At 40.5% G+C, this 22395-nt stretch overlaps 1 protein-coding gene across 6 annotated transcripts in view; it reads right to left on the reverse strand.

Annotated features, from left to right (window-relative positions):
- Positions 1 to 22395, reverse strand: part of DLG3 (discs large MAGUK scaffold protein 3) — a 55755-nt gene that overhangs the window by 20376 nt on the left and 12984 nt on the right. For all 6 annotated transcript variants that reach the window (XM_045538680.1, XM_045538683.1, XM_045538682.1 and 3 more), the window contains one exon: positions 4894 to 5008. In XM_045538680.1, the coding sequence (XP_045394636.1) occupies positions 4894 to 5008 (115 nt within the window). The remainder of the gene's footprint in view (positions 1 to 4893; positions 5009 to 22395) is intronic.

A 22395-nucleotide genomic window follows, 5' to 3' on the forward strand; every position in this document is an offset into this window, starting at 1 on the left:
AAGAGTAGTTGCACAAATAATGTCTGCTTATTGACAGGAAGGAGCATTCTCTAGCCTTCTTTGATGACAAAGCCACTATTTCTGACATCGTTTCTTCAATCAAGACTACAGATATCCCAACATTATTTCCTTCCTAGATTGGGAAGAAGACTGGGATGGCAGAGGCCAGTCAGGAGTCCAGGCCTCCCAACTGCCTGAATGCTGTCCTGTGGCTGCAAAGAACACAGCCAGGCTAGCCTGAACAGACTTTCAAAAGCTATTTCTACAAGTGTACTGTTGATCCTCTTGGTAATCTTTGGAGGACAAGGTCTTTCCTTCCTTCATTCAATAAATAGATAAATAAAAATAAAATACAAGTATAGAAGGAGATCATCCCTGGAATCCTAACCTACTCTGTGTCTTTGTACCGCCTTCATATCAGAATTGCCTGAGTTAAACACCTAGGCTCCCCAACCCTGAACAAGAGGCTCAAGAGAAGTATATTTCTGTGGACTTTTCCAGCAGGCAAGGCAAATTCACCAGCAGAGCAAAAGACCTAGGCTGGGCAGACCAAGGGGCTCTGCTCACCCTGCTCATCCATTTAAGAGATGATTCTACTATGGAGAAGGGTGGGGAAGGCCTTTCCCATTAAGTTACTGGTGACTTTTAAACCAAGTTTCATTTTCCAAATACTGTTATCTTTCCTTCTTGCTCCTGCTCCCTGGTCCACAAATCCCATCTCCCCTATGGTTAGCACAGCTGCAGCTCCCTTGAGTTTCACCTGCTATAACCTCAGTGCAGCTCTAAGAGGGTGTTATTTTCTTCAAAATAGTTTTGCAAACCCATGCATACCAGAGAGGGATAGATACACAGGGGAAGGGAAGGGAGGAGAAACATGTTAGAAGAGCAAACAATAGCAAAATGAATTAGAGGTGAAACCCAAACAGAAAAAGTTTCCCTCACTTTAACAGACTTGCTGCTCAATCCTTTCTGGGTAGATGGCAAGCTGCCAGAGGGCAGAAGTCACACCTATGCTTTACTGCTTTCCATATAGTAGGAGCGAAACAAAGTGTAAGGTTTAGTTATTTCAGTGATACAGAAATAAATGTCTATTGTGACACGCAAGCAGTCATTCTTGAGTGTTCTGATTGTTAAAAACATCCATTTTCCCGAACCTGGTGAATCTAACTTGTTAGAAGAGGAGCCAGGGAATCTGTATTTTTTACTAACATTCCAGCTGATCCCTATCAGTAAGTTGGGGAAATTCTGAAAGAACCACACTTTATAGTCAGAGCAACCAGGTTCAAATTTCTTAGCTGTCTAACTGGAGCCTCAGTTTTCTTGTCTGCAAAATGGGAATCATATGTCTACTTTGTAGAATTATTAAAAAGATTTTAAAAGTCATTTAAAGAGAATAACAAAGGTCCTGACATATAGTAGGTGTTCCCTAAATGTTTATTCCCCTTTATCCTGAAGACACTGGGGAACTAGTGAAAGCTTCTGAGCAGATCATGTTCAGATTATTGCTTTAGCTTCAACTCCCTCTGCAACACCCAGGCAAATGGTTGCCCAGCCCCTTCTGTAACACCTTGAGTGACAAAAGATCAAATTTACTATATCCGGAAGCAGTCCATTCCATTTTCTGACAGTTTTAATCATTAGCTCTTCCTTCCTTGTGTTGAACAGATCTGCCTTGGGTGACAGGACAAATCTAATCCCTTTTCCACATGATAGGGTGAGGCAATTAACTTAGATAAGGAAAGTACAAGCTGCTAGTCTGAGGCATTGAAAGGGCAGCTTTATTTATGCACACGTGGGCAAGTAGTTGATATGCAGGTCTGGAGTTCAGTAAAGAGATCAAGGATGTCATTTATACAACAGGATTTGAAGCTGTGAAAATAAATGACATTGCCATTTAGGGGGCAGAGCTAATGAAAGGTATTGAGGAATGGTCAGCAAGGTAAGAAGAGAGCCTTTAAAGAAGAAAGTAGGTAATTCGTGGAAACAAATGTGGTGAAGAGGTCAGACCAATGACAGAGAACCAGTCGTTACATTTGACGACTAAGAGGTCACTGCTGATCCCTGATAAAGCCAAGCTTCTGCTCCTCTGGAGCTTCCCAGAGCTGCTCAGAACCACCACATTGAAAAGCAGATGCATACTTCCTTTTGAGCTAGTGAAAGAGAGGTGATATGAAGTAGCAGCAGCAAATACAGACGACTCTAACATTTCCTAACTGTTAAGAGAGGTTTCTCCAAATAATGCTCCCATGCTCTTATCTTTTGGGGAAACACTGCCTAGTACAGTCTCTCCTGGAGGATAATCACAAGAAAGAACCCTGTTTTCCTCTGTTTCAGCCTGCATTTGCCTAACTTACTGAACCACTGATTTTTCACACGATACTTTTTAAAAATTTTATTTATGTATTTATTTTGCAGAGATGGGGTCTTGCTATGTTGCCCAGGCTGGTCTCAAACTCCTGTCCTCAAAAGTGCTTCTCCTACCTCAGCCTTCCATCAGTGCCGGAATTACAGGCATGAGCCACCATGCTGGGCCCACACAATACTTATTAACATGTTGAGGAACTAGCATTTCCTGGCACATAATTTTGCAAATGCAGCAATCAAAAGAAGACAGACAATAGTTTAAGGGACCATTGGTATCAAGAGGATTTTTTTCTTTTTAAGAATGAAAGAAGGCCGGGCGCAGTGGCTCACGCCTATAATCCTAGCACTCTGGGAGGCTGAGGCGGTGGATCGCTCGAGGTCAGGAGTTCGAGACCAGCCTGAGCAAGAGTGAGACCCCCGTCTCTACTAAAAATAGAAAGAAATTATCTGGCCAACTAAAAATCTATATAGAAAAAATTAGCCGGGCATGGTGGCGCATGCCTGTAGTCCCAGCTACTCGGGAGGCTGAGGCAGTAGGATCACTTAAGCCCAGGAGTTTGAGGTTGCTGTGAGCTAGGCTGATGCCACGGCACTTACTCTAGCTGGGCAACAGAGCGAGACTCTGTCTCAAAAAAAAAAAAAAAAAAAAAGAATGAAAGAAGCTTAAATAAGTTTATATGCTGAAGAAAGGGAACCAAGTGCAGAGTTAAAGGCCAAAAACAGGAACAAAAGAGAGCAAGCCAGGTTCCATTAAAGGGGTTAGCTTAGCAGAGGACTTCAGCTCACTGCTATAGCCATAAGACACTATTTCCCCAGATTAAATCTAGTGATCACAAATGGTTACTATTTTCTAAACCATATCTACTTTCTTCAAAGGATACAGATGTTATCTAGACAAGGTTAAGAGCAGATTATATAAACTGATTCACTAGAAACAGAGTCATGGTCTCTACCCTCTTTCCCAGAGTTAGGCTGAATATATCCCTTGCCTGGGCCAGAGAAGGGTGTTCCAGACCGAGAACCAATGCCCCACTCCCCCTGCCCAGGCAGGGAGAACTCTAGCACAGGATAGGCAGAGAGGGGAAATCTAAAAATAAAGCTCTCCAAAGAAACTGTCTTGCCTAAAGAGCAGCTTCCCACGCACACTGGAGTGCCACATCTGCGGGGGCTGGCACAGGAACGGAACAATCCTGACCAAGTCACATAAGCATTACCCGTTTTCAGGGGGTGACAGCACATTTCTGATTCTCCCCATCAGTGCCCCAATGTCTATGCTGCAGGCTTGGAGCAAGGGCTTTAGTGACAGACAACAGGACTTTCTTTATTGGGAGACTAGAAGATGGCCAGGGACTAGTCCAGCCTTCCTACCATTCTTCTCCCTTCACAGCAGGAGGTGAGCACAGCAAAGGCTCTCAACACAAAAGGAGTGGAGTTCTAGTGGGCTTTAGTAACAGAGGCGGGGCTCCAATCCCTACCTCCCTGTAGTAGGGTTAGCTATTTATTGTCATATCACACTCCAAGGACACAGCAATTGTCACATTGCCAAGCAACTAGCAAATGTAGCCTCCCCACCCCTAACAGGTATCAGAGGCCACCAGAACAAGTTCAGCCCAAGAGCTTGATACAACCCCACACCTAAGCATTAAACACATGCCTTAGCTACTTCCCGCCCAGGAGAGTAATTCCACCAACTCTTTCTCTAAGGGTTTTAACCTTGAAGAGATACAATGTACTTGCACCAAATTGTTGGAGTTTTGCCAAGAAATAAGGCAGGAAGAAGGAAACTATAGTGTTCATTTGGCAGTCCAGCTACTCAGGAGGTTTGTACTTTGACCTGACAAAGTATTATATTACGCCTCAAGGGTCAGAAGCTCAACCTTGGAAATATCTCAGAATAGCTTTTAGCAGCAATATAATCAATGCTATATTATCTGTTCCTTCCACTCCCTCTTCCTAGGGAACATACACCATCCCATCCCATGATTCATAGATACAGCAGACCAGTGCAGCAGGGGGTTGTGGGGGGGGAATGGAAACACAATAAAACATCCAGAATGCAGCAACCTGCCAGTTCTTTGGTCTCTTAAAAGAGACCCTGTACCAGAACACTGTGATAGTTGATATGCTCAGATCCAAATCCTGATTATCTATTATGCATATGTGCAGGGGGTTGAGGGGTGCCAAGTTTTCCCCTCAAAGCACAGATTGCAAGCAAAGTACTTTGAAAATTTGACTGCTATTTGAATGCTGACTAGCAACAATCACCCAACAGTCTTTTACAATTAGAGCAAACTGAAATTTTCCCGTACTGACCCATACTGAGTCATTCATGAGCGAAAAGGAAGAAGCCAGCTCACAAAAGGGAGGAGATACTGACCATAAAATACACAACCTGAGCATACAGTGAGAAGTGTTATTTTAGTACCGGGAGTACACACTCCCTACCCCACTAGTTAAACAAGAAGGGTTGGGTTGGCACAGAGCTCCCCTCCTCCAGCACAAGGCCTGGTACTCAGAAGGGCAACTTACCTGACATACAAGGACCTCTTCTCACTGGTTCGGAGGGACCCAGACCCAGAGCTCATGCTGCTGTTCATCATTTGTTCTCGTAAGTCATGTATCTTCGATTCAAAGCGACTGTACTCTGTCAGGGAGACAAGGGAAAAGGCAAGAAAAGAATGAACCCAAGGAGCTCCCCTGAGTCTGCATGCCAGCGGCCAAAAAGCCATGAGGACACTTGGCTTCAAAGCAGCCAGAGCTAGCCCAGTCAATCTTTGCTTTGATAAGCAAAGTCCCTCCTCCAAGCACAGAAAGACAGACTTCCCTCCACTCCCAGACTAATAGAAGGAAAGAATGCACCTGAAAAGGGAATAGCATTTGGGCACGTGAAATGGAAACAGCTCTTATCTGCCTCAAAATCTCACTGATCCTTGAAAAAATAACAACTGGAAAGAGGTTCCAGCGCAACCTTTATAAATCTTTAGAGCTGACACTAACGCCGCCGAAGGAGAGCAGATGGGAAAGGAGACTTTCCCAAAAAGCGTATTGCAGAGAGAACAGATGGCCCTGAGACTCAGACTGGAGGGGCTGGAAAGGACCTGAAGCCACTATATCATTGTTAAGCGAGGAAGACAATTTTGGGGGGATGACTTTTTTGGGGGGTGGAGATACTGGAACCCAGTACAGAGGTAAAAACAAACTTCACAACCATATGAGGAGAATTCAAGCTCTTCTGAGTTATTTCCCTTTCAACAGACAGCCTCTTTGGCTTCAGTAACAATCAAACATTAAAACATAAATTCTCCCAAACCTAGAAGTCTGCTGACACCGCTCACCTCCGAAATCATCTGGTCAGTGAGGTCATAAGTTCATGCCCAGCCTTGTAGCCCACTGAGAACATCACAACAGCCTCAAACAGCCCTATAACCCTAGAAAGGTAACTACAGGTTTATGCCCAATTTAACAAAACCTGATATAGGAAAATTAACTCTAGCTGTGCAATTATTATAAAAGGCTTTTTATAGGGCTGCTTTGCTGTGACGTTCTCCTAGTACATTTAAAATATGATATTCACACTTACCACACACACACAATTACACATGTTCCAGGTCTATAATTGCTGCAAAAATGGGGTATATCTAAGGCACAAGCTATGGAAATGGTAGAAAACAGGCATATTTCACTGTGACAAGCTGACTTTAAAGGAAGTCAAAATTTATACTAGGGGTTGAATGTTGGGGAACTGCTTTAAAAACCAAACAAATTTCCAGGAGAAAAAAATTCCACAAAAGCGTTTTCATGCACCATAGACAGCTGGCAAGAAGCATCCCCACCTAGTTGGTATGACTCTACAGGAAAAAACAAAACACCTGTTCCAACACCTGACACTCCCCCTTCCCGCAGCAAAGCAACCTGACCTTCAGCTGGGTATAAAGGGAAAATGCTAAAAAGCCTAAAGAGGAGGGAATGGCATTCTAAGTCACGTAAATAGCCTCTTCTCAACAAAGTTTCTTTTTGTTCACTGCGATATCAATGAAGCCAACTGGTTAAATTCATTTGCTCTTTCATTCATCACGCACTGGTGTTATGGTGATTTGTCCTCATTACCTACTCTCATCTCTGAAATCCTGGAGGAAGCAGTTAAGTCACTGACTCACTCATTAAAGTTGGGAGCAAAAAAGAGACAACAGGTGCACAATGACCCTGTTTTTAGGGTTACACAGCAACACATCATTATCAATGAGGTACCCCAATCTAAAGGTAGAGGGTGGTGACCAATTTGTCACAGAAGCCTTGGACTGCTGGAGAGCACAGCAGCAGGAAGGCCAATTGACCTTTAGAGACAGCTCAGACACTGGCCCCACCCCAGGGCTTGGCCCTCTACACTGGGAGGGGGTTGGTTCTCCTTGGTTCCTTTCTGGCCCTCTGAGCTCACCAACTAAGGAGAGAACCACGTGAGGCAAAGAGATTTTATGATCAGGCAGTCCTTTCTTGGGGAAGATAAGTAAAAGACAGAACTATGTATTGAACCCAGAACACAAAAATATATGTAATCTATCTTTAAGCCGTTTTTCTCCTCTCAAAACTTGTTTATATATTCCCTTCTTTGGAATTGACGTGCCCACTGAACTCCAACTTAGCAGCGGGTCACGGCAGCTGCTTAGTGACTACATTTCTTAAAAAATGCTTTAAAAAACAACCACCAAACCACCATTTCCTCAAAGCTCCTAATCCGAGGCTGATAATTCTGGGCCACAGGGCCCACTTAAAATAAACTACAGAAAGAGAGCAAAGCTATTGTTTAAAGGAATCCACTTTTGTTTTTAAATGTGCTACTGAGATTTCAAGTTTATTAAATTGTGTTTTATTCAGTTTTTTTTCCATTCAGATGATCCCTGTAGACTTCCTGCTACTCATCAGTCTTTGGCTTCTATTCGTAGAGTTACCTAATGTCCACTGCACAGAGTACCCTTTGAATAAATGATTGTTGGGTAAATGAGGAGCAAATTAGAAAGCTGTCCAAGTCGATGCTTCTGTTCTCAAACTAATAAACCTAATGGTTTATTTAACTGATAGCTGCCAGCTTCACTGATGGCTTGGAAAGTAAGAAGCATTCCCATTTACTTTTGTTCCTGAGGTTAACTAGTGGGAGCAACTGGGGTTTATGTTTTTTAAACACCCTTTTGAGATGTTAATAATTCACAAAGGGCAGCTAGTTAACAGACTTTGTATACAACAGAGGAAAAAAATCATTCTAACAAAAAGCTGTTTAGACTAAAGATACATAGTACTTCATGTTAATATTAGGGGTATCATTTTCCCAGGATAAAAACTTCACTGTAAAAGCATCTGTGGGCCAGGCGTGTGGTGGCTCACGCCTGTAATCCTAGCACTCTGGGAGGCTGAGGCGGGAGGATCGCTCGAGGTCAGGAGTTCGAGACCAGCCTGAGCAAGAGTGAGACCCCTGTCTCTACTAAAAATGTCTCTACTAAAAAATAGAAAGAAATTATCTAGCCAACTAAAAATATACATAGAAAAAAAAATTAGCCGGGCATGGTAGCGCATGCCTGTAGTCCCAGCTACTTGGGAGGCTGAGGCAGTAAGATTGCTTAAGCCCAGGAGTTTGAGGTTGCTGTGAGCTAGGCTGACGCCACGGCACTCTAGCCAGGGCAACAGAGTGAGACTCTGTCTCAAAAAACAAAAAAGCATCTGTGGGCCAGGGGCGCTTACACATGTAAACCCAGCACTTTGGAAGGCTGAAGTGGGAGGATCACTTGGGACCAGGAGTTCTGGACCAGCCTGGGCAACATAGTGAGACACCTTCTCTACCAAAAATAAGAAAAATTAGCCAGGTATGGTGGCACACACTTGTAGTCCCAGCTAATTAGGAGGCTGAGGCAGGAGGATCACTTCGCTTGAGACCAGAAGTTCGAGGTTGCAGTGAGCGATGATTGTGCCACTGCACTTCAGCCTGTGTAAAAGAGCAAGACCCTGTCTCTTAAAAAAAAAGAAGCATCTATCGCAATTCTAAGCCTTCACAACTTGCCAAGGTCCCTCCTTCCTTTCCATTCATAACTAACAGCCATCATAGCCTTCGCTGGAAGGGCATCTCCTAGGCCAAAGTCATCGTCTAGGAAGCCCACCTGACCAGCCTCTAACCCAAAGGGCCCACTCCAAAGAAGCAATACATTACTAAAATCGCAAGTCTACTAAAGAGTGCATTATTCATTTTTTCCCCAGATGAACCCAACCATTAGTGACCCACAAAGATATCCACAGTGAATCATCCTTTGCTCCCTTTTGCCAGTTGCTATCACAGAAAGAGAAACAAGTGGGAGGGGGCACAATTAGAAGTCAGTACTGAAACAGGGTTTCTCACTGACCACCTGCAGTGCCTCTAAAAGATCAGGATTTTGGACTTCACTCCAGACACACAGAATCAGAACCTACAGAGCCAGGGCACAGGAATCTGCATTTTAATGAGCATCAAGGTGATTCTGATGCCTGATAAAGTCTGAAACTGCTGGTCTTGACTTACAGAATTGCGTTTTGTTTTTTAGTTCAGAGAAGGATAAGGCAAAGATTCTGCAGTGTGTCTCAAAAGGAAAGCAGGACAAATGGGTTGGAAAGCTCTCAAAAATAAAATTTGTCTTGAGTCAAAGTTTTAAGTGTGCAAAAATAAATAAATAAATAAATAAAATTCATCAATACAACTGCAAATCCCATGGGAAAGGAAAGTGCTAAAGAAGCCACAGTCCTATGTGCCTGGAGAGAAAGCTGACGAGTTTACTTTTTTAAAAATTATAAAAGTAACGTGATTTTTTAAAAAATCTTTAACTTTTTTCTTTAAACATTTCTGTATCATTTCCCCATCCCACTACCAGAAGTAACCACTGTTGGCATTTTTAGTATGTATCCTTCCAGCCTTACTTCCATATATATATAAAAAGAAAATCAAAGTCTCAGGGCCACCCCCCAACTCCTTATGCAAAACAGAAGGTAAAGGCCTCAGGCACCTGTGAAGAACTGGCCACACAGATCATTCATTAAGAAAATTTTCTTTCTGATCTCCCATAAGCGAGGACACGCAAATTGTAACTATGTCTAGTACCTAAAACTAAAGCCTGTTTGACTCTGCACTAGTAATGAATTACAAGTTTGTCTTTACCAGTAACAAAACTGGAGACACATAGAATCATACATTCTTCCATCTACCTGGGGACATCTACATAATTGCTGCTTCCTCCGCTCCCTTTTCCTCTTCTATTATTCCCACTGTTTTATGTAAAATGTAGATTTCCTGGCCTCAAAAGAAGGTAACCACTTTGCCTCATGAGCCCCCATCCTCCTGCCTTTTTCCCTTCTCTCTGGATGCCTTTAAAATGCTGAAGCTTCCAATTTCCCCTTCAGAAAAACAGCCACAGCACTGTCTGCAGTTCGTGTGTTTTCAAGGTGCATCCTCAACTTTTGCGTAATAAACTTCCATTGACTGAGATTTTTGCCTCAGTCACTTATGAGTCGACACATATATTGTTTATCTACATGCACTCAAAACTCACACACATACTTTTTTCATTCTCTGATATGTCGTGAAAACCCATCCATGTCAGTACATACAGACTGACCTTCTTTTTAATAGCTGCATAGTATTTCATATAATGGCTAGACCACAATTTATTTGGTCATATTCCAATTGATGCACATTTCAGTTGTTTATAATTCTTAATATTACAATCTATGCTGCATTGTATATTTGTATGAGCATTTCTATAGCATAGGTTACTAGAAGTGAAACTACAGGATCAAATTATATGCACATTAAAAATTTTGATTACTACTGCCAAATTGAACCGGAACATTCTGAAACCTTTGTTGCTGTAAATGAGGATAAATTGTTCTAAAGCTTCCAGCACCTTTTCTGTTTCTGAAGAAGTGGAGGCAGAATTTACCTTTGAGGACAGATTAATCCATTGTTTGAAGAAAAACACTTTAATGAGCTTTTTAGTTATGTAAAAGTAAAGTCAAGATTTTATTCTGGAAGGGACAAAGACAAAGAGGAGCTAAAATGTTCTCTGTGCGTAATAATGGGAAGGGCTGTTCTCCAAGTGGACGGAGTTGCTGGTTCTCTGGGGTAGGCCTCAGCCCCGAGGGTCTTGTTCTTCCTCCCCGCCCTCCCCCCCCACTGTTTCCTAACTCAGGGTTTCAGCCTCCACCTATGTGATACTGTATCTACCTCTAGAAGTATCTACTGGACCACTCTGCCTGCTTGCCACCACTTGAAAACCAAGCTTTTCTTCCTTTATACCCAAAACTCCCCTTACTGTTAATGACACCCCCTCTTTTCCCCTGCACATAACCCGTGTATTTCCTCAAGTTTTGCTGATGTTTCTTCCTAATTGTTTCCTCAATCCATCTCTTTCATTGTCATTGCCTTGCTGTTGATTTTGCCTTACTATCTCTGTCTCACTACCTTGCCTTGATGTCATCTCTTCTCTGGGCCACTGTTATATTGCCCTAACTGGTCTTCTTCCCCAGGCTTTCCAAACTCTAATCCAGCTTAGATTATTTGAAAAGCCTTCCTAAAACTTCCATTTGTAGCTCCCCGTCCAAGTATCTATAATAACTCAACAGCAACTAAAGAATTTTACTTTACTCTTTCAACTAAACTTTCAAGGACTGCTACAACCATCCTCCCATCACACCCAGCCTATCCATCCCATCTCTCAATTGCACAGGTCCTCTTTTGAGCTAGCCTGCCTGGAACCCTTGAACACAACTTGTTCAGTTCTGTTATTCCCTGCTTCTGGAATTTTCTCATCTGCCTGACTCTAAACATCCTTTATACCCTTTCACCACCTTCCTTTACTCATCCCAGAAGTTTTGTTCATTCACTTATTTATTCAAATATTTACTGAATGTCTACTGTCTGTCAGGCATTGTGCTAGCTGCTGGGAATATAATGGTAATCAAAATGGTTACAATCACAAAACAAACAACTATTTAATTACAATTTCAATTATAATGATGATAACAGCTATGAAGAAAATGCTAAGAGAGAGACTAACAGAATGACCTAACTTACTGTGGGAAGGGGTCTGGGGTACCACAAAGGTTTCCCTGAGGAAGTGACATTGAAGCTGATTCCAGGGGAAGCAGGGTGGTGGTGAAGAAAGCATTCCAGACAGAAGGAACAGCATTATGTAAGGGGCACAAAAATGTATGGAACACCGGAAAGTCAGGGAATAATGGCAGGAGATCAGACTAAGAGGTAGCGGTCAGATCATACAAGGCCTTATAGACTATGGTAAGGATATTTGCTTTTATCTTAAGAGTAACAGAAAGAAGCCACTGAAAGATTCTGAGAAAAGGAATGACATGCTCAAGTGTGTGTGTTACTTTGGCTATTGTGGACAGTAAGTGTGGTGTCTTACATCTAGATTTAAGTTTCTTGACAGAAAAAGATCATGCTTTCTCTTTTTGTTTATCTCCCCAGCCCCTAGTAGCCCCTGCTCTTATAGCATCCAAACCAGCTAGCCCTCCAGCCTCTGCTCAAACACGTCCAATGCTGGGAAATTCTCTAATTCCTAATTACTAGACAACAGTATTCAAGACAAAATTCTTGGGTTGAGGGCCACCTCTTTTGCCAGCTGGTCCCAATTTTGTTTAAAACAACATAAAACATGATGAGTCCTCTTCTTCATAACAGTGTGAAGGAACAGTTTAAATTAGGTCGATGAGCTGAGTGGGAAAAGTATAGAGGAGGTTCCAAAACTACAGACTAAGATGGAGTAGAAGGAAGAGTGCAAACAGGGAAGGGGAAGTGGCGGCAGGTTGGGGGCCAGATTCTAAGAGATTGAGATGGGACTTTTCTTTCTAGGCAATGGGAACTGCTATTAAATGTTTAAATAGGAAAGTGATACAATTAGAACTAGGTTTGGGAGAAAATTATTCTGGGAGTGTAATATAGACTGGAGGACAGAGGGAGAGATAACTGAGACCAGGAAGCTATTCTACTAATACAGACAATAATATCAAAGGCCTGACATAATATGAAGTCAATGACGATAGAAAGAATGGGCAAGAATGAAGAAATATGTTGGAGCTAGAAAAGAGAAAATTTGACATCTGATTGAATGTAGGGCAAGAAAGGACCAAAGGCAAAGGATCTGAACTTCGTCCTGGGAGACAAGGAAAAGGTGGGATCATATCAGCTGTAATACAGAATGGCCATCATGTCCTCAAAATGTCATCTCCTCTCCAGGCTAAATAGTGTTACTTCCTTAACCATTTTTTACCTAACATAGTTTCCAGATCCTCCACTACCTTTTAAAATCTAATCTAGTGCTCAGAATTTGTGGTGATGTCATTTCCTTTACTAAACTATAAGCTCCTTGATGTGGTTTTGTTTCCTTCTCAAAGTTTAGTGCAGCGGTCTGCTGCCCCTGTTGAGTCAACAAACATTTATTGAATGAGCTAACTGGATATAGAGATCTGACAGGCCAAACCTGAACTCTATACTTCTCAAATTCTGGCTTCTCAGGAACAAATGTAAGAGAAAAGAATATAAACTTTCTCCTTCTACCCACCCAAACATGCTAAAAAACTGACCAATAAAACCACAAACCACTTCTACAAAACACTGACAAGTCAGAGGTTCCAAAATATAAGTTAACAACCCAATAAAGCATCAAAGGGGCCTGAAACTACAATATTCACTATCGTGAATGGACACACACCCAGGCCTCTAAATCCATCTCACCTCTAAGACTTGTTTTCAAATCCATCTACCTTCCTAACGACAGAAAAATTGTCTTCTAAGAATAAAAAATGACATTTATTATTAATTTGGAAAAGCTGAAAGGTGCTCAGTTTCTCAACCTGTATTAAGTTCCTTTGGTCCTATTTGATTATAGGCAGGAAAATATAGAGACAGGAAACAAATGGTAGCAACAAAGGGCACTTACTCTGCATGCAGTATAGACTACCAATGATTTGAATGAAGATATAAAAGGGAAAAGCCCTTTTATAGAGAATAAAAGCCATGCCTATCAAATTTAGAAATGACAATGATGCTGGGGAGACAAGTGGATGACAGACTTCAGACACATAGATTGTGACAGGTAGAAACAATGAGAAGATGCAAATAAAAATAAAGTAAAATAGAGAACTGTATCTTTTTGACCTTGAGTCCCCACACAAATACTGAATAGGGAAGACATGACTGAATAATAGCTCGTGTTTTGGTTGCCTATAAACTTAAAATAAATCACCAGCTGCCCAGAAAGCTCACTTGGTCTCATGGAAGTGCAGGCATTCAAATCGCAAACTCATATAGCTCTTATTTGCCATTGCTGAGCTGCCCTGAGGCTCAAAGGAATCACCAATTATGAAGAATAACAGAATTCTGGAGGAAGTGAAGTAACAACCTCAGAAGAGAGTCACAGATTTTGATGAGTATGAATTGTGATTTAGGTTTTTGTAGTTGCCTTTGGAGTACAAACCCTCAGGATATGTCAGAATTACAAACCTCTGTCCCAACACTATGGCTCATGTTTTCAAAAGAATTGGATGGAGCTGAAAGTAAAATAAGTCCCTCAAGAAGACATTTGTTAGTATGGAGTAAGAATATGAATTGCCAAATATCACATTTCAGGAATCACAAACTTGTCTCTATGAAAATAATTATGGGGCCAGGCGCAGTGGCTCACGCCTGTAATCCTAGCACTCTGGAAGGCCGAGGCGGGTGGATCGTTTGAGCTCAGGAGTTCGAGACCAGCCTGAGCAAGAGCGAGATCCTGTCTCTGCTAAAAAAATAGAAAGAAATTATCTGGACAACTAAAAATATATAGAAAAAATTAGCCAGGCATGGTGGTACATGCCTGTAGTCCCAGCTACTCGGGAGGCTGAGGCAGGAGGATTGCTCGAGCCCAGGAGTCTGAGGTTGCTGTGAGCTAGGCTGATGCCACGGCACTCTAGCCCCGGGCAACAGAGACTCTGTCTAAAAAAAAAAAAAAACTAATGCTAGTCTAATTTAATTTTTAATATAATCTAGAAGAGGGAAATCTTCAAATCTGCAAATAATCCTAAACTCTTTGCATCAAAAAAATTATCAAGGCTGGGCACGGTGGCTCACGCCTGTAGTCCTAGCTTCCTGGGAGGCCAAGGCAGGAGGATAGCTGAAGCTCAGGGGTTCGACACCAGCCTGAGCACAGTGAGACCCCGTCTCTAATTAAAAAAATAAAAAATAAAAATTAAAAAATAAAATAAAAAAAGAAAAGAAACAAATGATCAAACCAATGAATATAAATTACAAAAAAAATTTTCTTAAGCCATTGTGAGAGGGTAGAAAAGTGGCAAACAAGCCTCAATGTGGGCAAATATTACTTGAGGAAAAATCATTTCAGCTCTGCTTTCAGCACAATGGTTTAGAACAAAGACTAACCCAGAACAGAAACCTGGGTGTCATTGTTCTGTTCCCTATACTGCCACAATGAGCTTCCTCAGCCATATACACACATAGCCAGGGTTCTGGATAGCAGCCTGAAGGATACTGGGAATAAAACAGAAAACAAAACAGGCCATATCAGCATGCCATAAAAAATTCTAGTTTATCCCTATTGACTGGATATTTTTGTCCCCTAAAGAGCTTAGAGAGGATAAAGGAAGAGCTATTGAGTAAAAAGTGCTATACTATATAAAGGTTGCATTACATTCAGCCACCTGGTCTGAAATGAGTAGAATGAAAAATGCCTTTATCTCTCAAAAAGCTAAGAAAAAGTATTCACAGGACCTTGCCATTGGTCCTTGTCACCTATTCTGGATCACCCAGCAGATCAGGGAAAAAGGCTCAAATAGGGATTTTTCTCTATCTCAAAGGAATTTCGTACACACATATTCAAATGAAAGATTAACCCATAAGCCAAAGTATTTATAAACTCCAAGATAAAATACCTCATCCATTGGATCTCTGGCTCTTGAATTAAAAAAAAAAAATTCCATCCAAAAAGCATGAGAATGAAGACAGAATTATACCCTTTCCATGCTCTCAAGGTGGTGGGTAGCTTGTTCAAAAGGATCGTTTCCACTTAACAGGGATACTACAATATAGTGACTGAAACAAACATTTTATGACGAAGCTTGCCAACTTGAGTTAATGTAACCAATTTCTATGTTTTACCAGGTCAATGGAGAGTCTAGAGTCAAATGTTCTCCACAGTAGTCACCCCCTACAGGATCACAAACTCTCTGAAAATCTTTATTGGGGTATCAACTGAATCTCCTCTAGGTCAAGTTTCTGTGGAAGAAACCCAGAAAATGGGACCTAGAGAAAGACTCCTCTCATCTATATTAACAGTTGTCAGGCCAGGAGCGGTGGCTCACGCCTATGATCCTAGCACTTTGGGAGGCCGAGGCTGGTGGATTGTTTGAGCTCAGGAGTTGGAGACCAGCCTGAGCAAGAGCAAGACTCCGTCTCTACTAAAAATAGAAAGAAATTATATGGACAGCTAAAAATATATATAGAAAAAATTAGCCAGGCATGGTGGCGCATGTCTGTAGTCCCAGCTACTCGGGAGGCTGAGGCAGGAGGATCGCTTGAGCCCAGGAGATTGAGGTTGCTGTGAGCTAGGCTGACGCCATGGTACGCACTCTAGCCCGGGCAACAGAGTGAGACTCTGTCTCAAAAAAAAAAAAAAAACAGTTATCAAAACATCTACGGTCATTTTTGAATAACTAATAATCCTACGGTAAAATATTATAGAACAGAGTAAGAAACCCAAAATCCAAATCGTGTGTGTGTGTGTATAAAGTATTTTATTTATAATAAAGGTGGTACTTCCAAACAGCAGGGAAATGATGGATTATTTAATAAATGGTACTGAGGTAACTGATTAACATTTGCAACAGAAATTGTGTTAGTATCCTACCTTACATCATAAATCAACTCCAGGCAGGATAAAGTTTTAAATATAAAAACAAAAAACATTAAATAACTAGAATAAAACACAAGTGGGTAATTATTTGCTCTAAGGATAGAGAAGGCCCTTCTAAACCTCTGGGTACAGGCAAAATACACAAAAGAAAACATTGATAGATTTGACTATATAAAAACATAAAACATCTGTACATCAAAATAAAATAATAAAGCAAATTACAAACTGGGAAACATCTTTGCAATATATATGACAAAGAATATTCTAACTCTATTAAAGCTTTTATATATCAATAAGAACTGATAAACATACCCCAATAGGGAAATGGGGAAAGGGTATGAACAGGCAATCCACAAAATTAAAATTACTAATGAACACACACATAAATGTTCAATCCTATTATTAATGAAAGAAATATAAAGAATAACACTTTTTTTCTACCAAATTTGCCAAGATTATCTTAAAAAAATAATACTCCATGTTAGTGAGGATCTTGAAGTAGACAGACTGTCAGTGGAAGTGGAGGCTGATTTGGCAAAATGTATCAAAAGCCTGTTGATCCAATAATTCTATGGAAAGGAATTTATTCGGAACAAATAATCATAGATTCAGAAAAACCTTATAGAAGGAGATCCAGCAGAGTGCTTTGTGTAATATCAAAACATTGGAAACAACCTAAATGTCCACCAACAGGGAGATGGTTACACAAATCATAGCACACCCACGATGGAGCATTATTTGACTATTAAACACCATTTTTTCAAAGAAATATAATGACCTAGGAAAATAGTCATGATATAAGTTAATGGAAAGAATATAGAACTGCTTAAATCCAATAATTCCATTCTTGAAATATATATATTATGATATATAAAATATAAATATATAAAAGTTTGGAGGGAAATACACACATACAAGAGGGTTACCTCTGAATGTAGTTTTATAGAAGATTTCAAATTTTTTAACTTTGTATTTTTCTGTATTTTTCAATTTTCTATAAATCTAAATGTAATACTTTTAAATCTAGGAAAAAATAAATATGATTTGAGGGAGTGAGGAGGCAGACTGAACAGGATAGGCCCAAGGACAAAGCCAGGACACATGTGTACTAGAAACTTCCCTCCACACTGCTCCTAGCTCATTAATCACTTTCCTCTGGGACTGTTCATTCAACCAATTCCAGACAAATCCATTTAAATGTATTATCACTATTATCACTGAGCCGTCTTATCCCAAAGTAGACCAAAGAAGTTTTGCCAATGCCTTGATGAAATCTAGACATATCATATCTACCATATTTCCCTGATCTACAGCCCAGTAGTCCTGCCCATCGAGAAAATTTGGTCAGGCTAACATGACTTGTTCGACCTTGGTGAACAAATACTGGTTCTCAGTGCTCAGTACTTCTTTTTCTGAGTACTTACAAAACAACTCTTAATAATCTAGTCTGGGCCGGGCGCAGTGGCTCACGCCTGTAATCCTAGCACTCTGGGCAGCCAAGGCGAAGAGGATCATTCGAGCTCAGGAGTTCGAGACCAGCCTGAGCAAGAGCGAGACCTCCATCTATACTAAAAAAAATAGAAAGAAATTAGATGGACAACTAAAACTACAGGAAAAAAAATTATCCAGGCATGGTGGCACATGCCTGTAGTCCCAGCTACTCGGGAGGCTGAGGCAAAAGGATTGCTTAAGCCCAGGAGTTTGAGGTTGCTGTGAGCTAGGCTAACGCCATGGCACTCTAGCCCAGGCAACAGAGTGAGACTCTGTCTCAAACAATAATAATAATAATCTAGTCTGGAATTTAACCCAAAATTTGCAAAATTCTCTTTCTCCTTTTCGAAGGACATCTATCCAGATCCCTAATGTACATATTTATACAAAATGTTTATTTTCTGCTTTTGGTCTATTCAAATTTTTTATCACTTAATTTCATCAAGTAGAAAAAAAATCACAAAATCTCTAGAGCTTTGCTTTTTAATGATATCTAAATTATGGTGTTTTTTTTTGAGACAGTGTCTCACTCTATTGCCCAGGCTAGAGTGCTGTGGCATCAGCCCAGCTCACAACAACCTCAAACTCCCGAGCTCAAGCAATCCTTCTGCCTCAGCCTCCCGAATAGCTGGGACTACAGGCATGTGCCACCATGCCCAGCTAATTTTTTCTATATATTTTTTGTTGTCCAGCTAATTTCTTTCTATTTTTTAGTAGAGACAGGGTCTCGTTCTTGCTCAGGCTGGTCTCGAACTCCTGAGCTCAAAGGATCCTCCTGCCTTGGCTGCCCAGAGTGCTAGGATTACAGGCGTGAGCCACTGCACCCCGGCCAATGATATCTAAATTCAGTGAAAAGCAAACAAAAGTCCATTTCAAGAAGGTGAAAGCCTTATCATAACAAAGAAGAGGGGACAAGACCCTTATTAAAGCAAGACTTTTAATCAGCTCAAGACTGAGTAAATAGGAACTGGTAAACTGAATTTATAGCTTACTTGCACTTATCTAATACAGAATTTGAGTTAGAAGAAACATTAGAGATCATTTTGCACAGTCCCCTCATTTTATGTATCAAAAAATTGAGTCCCTAAGAGGTAGGTTGACTAATCTAAGATCATTCAGCTACTTAAAGTTAGAACCCAGGAAGGCCTTGGCTCCTCTGACAAGATTTTATTTATATATAGATTTTATACATATATATATACATATATATTCTCACATAAAGGGAGCAAAAATAATTTTTATTTTTTACAATAAAACAATCACCTTATTGTGGAATATAAGACTAAAGCTTTAAACAAAATAACAGTGTCAATCAGAGTCAAGATTTTAACATGTAACACATTAAATTAAAAAGAAATCCTAAAAAGCTATAATTAAATAAGAAATAATTCATTCTCATTATTATATATTATCCTAATCATTCTACCCCATCAGGAAGAACTGATGTTTTACAGACACCAAAGCTCCTAGCATTTTGCCTCAAACCATCTAACAAAAGGACAAGAAAGCACCTGTCTAGCTAAATTCGGAATGCTTTGCCAAATCTAGCTACCATGTCCTTGGGCTACATAGAATAAAGAAAAGCCCAGCATACACACACACACACACACACACACACACACACACACACACACACACACACACACACACACACACACACACACAAGTTCAGCTCCAGGGGACAAAACTGAAAAGAAAGTTTAATGATTTTTTTCTCTTCTAAGTTTACAAAACAGGGTGGGCCTAAAAAGGAGGCAGCTACTTTGGGAAAAAGTCTGGCAATCCCTCAAAAATGTTAAAAACTAAGTTACCTTATGACCCAGCAACTGCACTCCTAGATATACATCCAAGAGAACTGAAAACATATGTTCACACAAAACTTGTATATGAATGTTCATAGCAGCACAATTCACAATAGTCAAAAGGTAGATGCAACCCAAATGTCCATCAACTCAAGAATGGATAAACAAAATGTGGCATAATGATAGGATGGAATATTATCGAGCCATAACAAGGAATGAAGTACTGATACATGCTACAACATGGATGAACCTTGAAAACTTTATGCTAAGTGAAAACAGCCAGACACAGAAGGCCACATATTGTATGATTTCATTTATATGAACCTGCCAGAATAGGCAACTTTATGGAAACAGATAGTAGATTAGTAGTTGCCTAGGGCTGGGGGGAGGGGAGGAGCAGGGGGGAAATGGAGAGCAATTGTTAATGGGCACAGGGCTTCTTTTTGAGGTAATGAATATATTCTAAAATTGATTGTGGTGACAGCTGCATAACTCTGAAAATTCCAAAAACTGCTGTACACTTTAAATAGGTTCATTGTACAGTATGTGAATTATATCTCAGTAAGTTGTTTTTTTTTAAAAAAATGTGGGCCCTATCATTTTTATCAGGTCAGCATTCCTAGCTAAAATTATCTACTCCCAAAGCCTTAAACCCCTCCAGCACACACAATGATAAGAGTGAGAGATAGTTATCCTCTTGGTTCCTTCTAATCACCTGACTAGCAACATATTTGGCTTGCTCCAGCCTCAGGTCAATTTGGAAACATTGAGAATCGCATCAGGGGACTGAGCAAAGCAAAACCGAACAGCAAACAATAAGTACACAAAAAGATGGTCAACATCATCAGCCATCAGAGAAATGCAAATCAAAACCACAATGAGATACCTACCACTTCACACCTACCGGGATGGCTAGAATCAAAAAGACTGACAATAACAAGTGTTGGGGAGGTTGTAGAGAAATTAGGACCCTCACGCACTGCTGGTAGGAATATGAAATGTTGCAGCTGCTATGGCATGTAGCCTGGCCATTACTCAAAAGGTTAAACAGAGTTGCCGTATGATCCAGCAATTCCACTCATAGGTATATATATATATATCCCCAAGGGAAATGTAAACATGTCCATGCAAAAATGTGCATACAGATTGTTCGTAGAGCATTATTCATAATGGTCAAAAAGCAGAAACAACCCAAATGTCTATCAACTGATAAACAAAGGTGATGTATACAGATGATGAAATATTATTCAGTTATAAAAAGGAATGAAGTATTGATATATGCTACAACACTGAAAAACCTTGACAATATTAAGTGAAAAAAGCCAGTCAAAAAAGACCACATATTATATGAATCCATTTATATGAAATGTCCAGAATAGGCAAATCCATAGAGATAGAAAGTAGATTAAGTGGTTGCGTAGGGCTGCGGGGGAATAGGAAGGTGGTGGGGGCAGGGCAGGTAACAACTAAAGGGTATGGGGCAATGAAAATTCTAAAATTGATTGTAGTGATGGTTGTACAACTCTGCGAACATTTTAAAAACGACTGAAGTATATCCTTAAATGAATGAATTGTAAGGTCATAAAAAAATGAATGACAAATACAACTCCATTTCACTTAAAGAATTGAGAAATACCTACTTACTGCATTAATGTTCTTAAGCCTGCATACTATTAAGTCATGCAAGCCAACTCCCACCTTTTGGCTCCTCCTAAGTTTCCCCCCACATTATCATTCCCTAGTAATCTTCCTAAATCCACTTTCCTTCTAGAAGAGAAGGGATCTCCCTCAGGCTTCCAGCAGCCCTTGTACCCCAAGGTTACTTCTTCCTTTGAGCAGGAGCTTGTGGCCATTAAGACTAAAAAGCTGAGATTTGGGAGTTGGTTTTACTCCATTTGTTAACAGTTTCTGGCACCTGAAGAGTCTCAGAATGGCATCTTCTACGGTGTCCAGATGTATTTGGGGAGGGGGCTCACAGTTTCCCACAGTAGTGAGAGATAGTTGTGGCCTAGTGGCAAAAGCCTTAGACCCAAAGTTCTCAGGAAATCTGACTTCAAACTTTCATTCTGCCCCTCACTGGGTATGTGACCCTGAGTAAGTCACTCCATCTCTCTGACCATCATTTTCCTCATCTGTAAAATGGGGATAATAACACCTATCCCACAGGGAGATCCTGAAGATTAATGCTTAACAGAAGTATCTGAACATAGAGATACCCAATAATTCAATTCAACAAACCATGTGTCAGGCTCCAACTAGATGCTGGGAACACAAAGATAAATACAATACTAGCTGCCTTCAATTTGTTCACACTGTAGAAATGCTGTTTATAGGAATTAATTTTCTTTCTTCCTTACCATAGCCTTCTTTGAGGATGGCAAAGTTTCAGAACTTTGATTCTTTGCCTTGGTATACTTTCACCTCTGTTCTCAAGAGAGATCATACTGATAGGATAGCAGTTATGTTTACCTCCTTCATTCTTAAACAGGAGGAGATGGGATGGTTAGGTAAATGTTATGAAGAAAATATCCCTTTTATGCTTTCAAGTTATTGTCAACACTGATCCCTAACTCTTCCAGACCTTATCTGAAGGTGTTTCCCTGGTGAAAATATGCTTATTTGGCAGCTTAAAATAAGTTATGGAAAAACTCTCATTCTCTCACTCCCCATACCCCCAGCCTGTCTGGATTTACATTCCAGTTGAAAAGACTGGTCACAAAGGATCAGTTCCCACTTTAGCTACCTTAGTGACAAATTTCTGGCTCACCTCCTGATTTTGAGATCAGGTTCTACTCTAAAAACAAAAG

This window comes from Lemur catta, chromosome X, assembly GCF_020740605.2.
Source record: "Lemur catta isolate mLemCat1 chromosome X, mLemCat1.pri, whole genome shotgun sequence".
Taxonomy (NCBI): domain Eukaryota; kingdom Metazoa; phylum Chordata; class Mammalia; order Primates; family Lemuridae; genus Lemur; species Lemur catta.